The sequence below is a fragment of the Trypanosoma theileri genome (genome assembly GCF_002087225.1).
Source record: "Trypanosoma theileri isolate Edinburgh chromosome Unknown TM35_Tth_26_V1, whole genome shotgun sequence".
Taxonomy (NCBI): Eukaryota; Euglenozoa; class Kinetoplastea; order Trypanosomatida; family Trypanosomatidae; genus Trypanosoma; species Trypanosoma theileri.
In genome coordinates this window covers 365,125-368,263 of record NW_021639868.1, presented here as the reverse complement: position 1 = coordinate 368,263, position 3,139 = coordinate 365,125, and the positions used below count along the sequence as shown (strand labels likewise).

Here is a 3,139-nt window from a genome sequence, read left to right as displayed (position 1 = left end):
GGTGCCGTGCCGAGCATTCTACATGGTTCTACGTCTGTGGTCCAGATGAACAGCAGTGTTGCGGCGTGTAACTCCAGGGGTGATGATAATGATGAGAGGTCCTTATTTAACACTTCAATTATTCATGGAAAACATGTGAACCTATCTGAAATTCTTTCTGCGAGTCGTGCTGCTGAATGTAGCACTCTTCAAGGTACAGTTGAAAGTCTGCCCAAATCATCTGTTATTGATCAAGTGAGCGGATCAACAGTTAGAGATGAAAGGAAAGTGTCTTTTGTTGATCAATCTGGCGATATTACTCTCTCTGCTCCACCAACGCGCAATGTCAGTGGCTGTAATCCTCGTCGTGTGTTACCACAGCAAAGACAGGAGGATATTGTAACTGGCCCTTCGGATTATTCTAGAGAGTTGAGGCAACGGGCTCGAACATGTTTCGATGTTGAAGATGTTCCTTTTGTAGAATCACCGGATGAATCAGATAGTAAGTAGAATAGATCATATTATAGATAATTATAGTTTTGAGCGTACTTTCGGACCATGCTTGGGTTCGGCGTGGGTTGATGTGGCAGCGGGAGGAGCGAGAAGCGCAGCTGCAGGAGGAGGCGCGAAGGTATCGCCATGTTCACTTTCCGACAGCTGTTCTCAATGCTGGTCCTGGTGTGCGTTGGTCGCCTTCACCTTATGCCGCTGTGGGAATCCGCAGACCCTTTTACTGACGTGTGTGCTTTATGTTCAGTGGTATTTGTTCGCGACTTGCATTGTCCCTGTAATATTTTTCTTCCCGGTTCCTCTTTTCTGACTTTAGATATTTTCTTTATTACTCTGCTGGAGCATTGCTGCTTCGGCCAGGTGCTCCATGAGCAACTGTCGAGTGTGTTTAGATAATTTTTTGTTAATTATTCTACCTCCCTATTTATTTTTCTCTATGAGATAATTTTCTTTCAGCTTCTTCTTTGACACGGGATGCCTACTGTCTGCTGCACCCGTGTTTTTTTTTTTTATCCTCTCTTGCCACTGCCCTGGTTCAGTGGGACTGATAGATTGACAGATAGATCTTAATTGTGATTTGTTTCAGCCTGTGTTCTTGCATGGCTGTGGTTCATCTTCCTTTGTTTTGTGATATTGGGTACTTGCTGCGTAGGGATGTTCGTGTATTGACGCTTTCTTTTCTTTTCTTCTCTTTATGCTGCTAGGTGGCCAACAGTGTGCATGAAGGTTCTAGTGCCCTCTGTGACAGGGAAAAGGGTTTTCTATGCTGTTTTCTTTTGTATACTTCTGGTAATCGTGGAACTGCTCTGGCTGGATTATGACAGTCTTCTTTTCTCTTACAGTGAGGAAGGACACTTCTCCCACAGGTCGCTGCCGCCGCTCACGCTGAAGAATGTCACTGAGTCTCTGCGCTACATCCCACACAGCACCATACAGACATGGAGGGAGAGGGACTACCTCATTGTGTTTGGCATCCCATCCATTGACATTGAGGCGAGGCGGAGACGCCGTGATCTGCAGCGGACTACGTGCTGGCAGTTCCCTGGTGTTGCACGGAGGGCGAATGACTTCACTGGGGCCATGTTGGTGTTGTATGTACTTGCACGGCACCCATCACAGGGCTACAACTATTCTGCTGCACTGGAGAAGGAGTCTGATGAATGGCATGATATCATTACACTGCCGATGAATGATGTTTTGCCAACAACGAACAAAACAATTGGTGGGAATGGTTATTGGGGTACCGAGGCTGAGATTGGTATGAGCCGAAAAACGTACTTTTGGTATGAGTTGGCACTGCGAGTATTCCCGAATGTGAACTACATTTCGAAGGGAGATGATGATATGTTCATGCGAGTACCACAGTTTTTATCTGATTTACGTTTATTACCACGGCGTGGGACCTACATGGGAGGGTATTATGGTGTTTGGCGCGGCAAGAGAGCCAATCCACCGAATGTGTATTTTATGATTGGGTACTGCATGACGTTGGCGAGAGATGTGGCGCTGCAGCTTGTGTCCTTTAAGCCTATACAGCGTCTTGTACATTTGCCGTACAGCAAGGAACGGGAGCCAGAGTTTAAGGCATTTAATATGGAACATGAGGATATAATGGTTGGACGTGTGCTTCTGCATGAGATAAATTATGAACCACTTCGTCTTGTTAAAGTTGATTATTGTCGATTTTTTAATATACGAAACAAAAGTGGGCATTATTTGGTTACATCTAATTCTATTGTTATTCATCATCTTGAGGCGAGTGACTATAGTGATTTGATGAGGCGGTTTGGTAATATCAAATCTCCTGTCCCCTCTAAGTTGTATCTTGAGAAACATAACGTTTCTTTGATCTCATGTATATAAGTTTTTATATTGTATTTTGTTTTTTTGTTTTGCACTTTTTTCTTTTTTTTTCTTGGTGTGGTTTTTCTTCGGTTCGTCTTTTTTTTACATGGAAAATCTGTTTAGTATATGTATATATATTTATATTTGCGTTTTTAGGACCATTGACTGAGAAATAAACTCTTTGCTCTGGGTTTTTTAAAAAGCTTGCGATAAGAATGGCAAAGCCTTACTTTATGGGACTAGAGATTGATGGGGTCTTGGTAAACCAAATTTTTTTTTTTTTTTATCTTTACAGTCTGCCTAACAGTAAGTTTCTGAAAAGCCTACCTAACCCAACCCACTCCGCCCCGAACGGGAGACGGTTTAAAAGGGCTTCTCAGCACTTCCATTTCGTTAGTTTCTGTTATGTATTAGAAAACATCATCTGGAAAAAGATTTTATAGAGGTATGTAAATAAATTATCAAAACTTGTATGAACAAACATGGAAACAAAATATTTTTTTCTTGTGTTTTTATTTCTTTCTTCAAAGAGGGAGTAAGGCCAGGGAATTCTACGTTGGTGGGATTCGTTATGTATACATACCAGGATTACATTGTTGGTTCTGGTCGGTTTAACCCCTTTGTTAATTCTTCTCTTTATGGGGTTAACTGTCGAATACTTTGTTCATGCCCTTCTTTTAAAGTATATTCTATATTTGTTGTTGTTGTTGTTTTTCTTGGTTACACATTCCCATCTTTTAAGGTGACTGCATGTGTTTTCATTTATTTTCCTTCTCTCGCTCTCTCTCTCTCTCTCTCTCTCTCT

The 3,139-nt window shown here is 42.1% G+C and overlaps 2 protein-coding genes across 2 annotated transcripts; both read left to right on the top strand.

The window, feature by feature from the left end:
* TM35_000262290 (uncharacterized protein) lies at positions 1–489 on the top strand (the record flags this gene model as incomplete). Its single annotated transcript, XM_029027966.1, has 1 exon — positions 1–489. A coding segment is annotated over one exon (489 nt), but the record flags the coding sequence as incomplete, so codon positions are not given.
* A 720-nt stretch (positions 490–1,209) lies between these two features.
* On the top strand, positions 1,210–2,352 carry TM35_000262280 (UDP-Gal or UDP-GlcNAc-dependent glycosyltransferase; the record flags this gene model as incomplete). The annotated part of the gene is made up of 1 exon (XM_029027965.1): positions 1,210–2,352. One exon carries the CDS (start codon positions 1,210–1,212, stop codon positions 2,350–2,352), a length of 1,143 nt encoding a protein of 380 aa, XP_028880842.1.
* Positions 2,353–3,139: the final 787 nt, after the last annotated feature.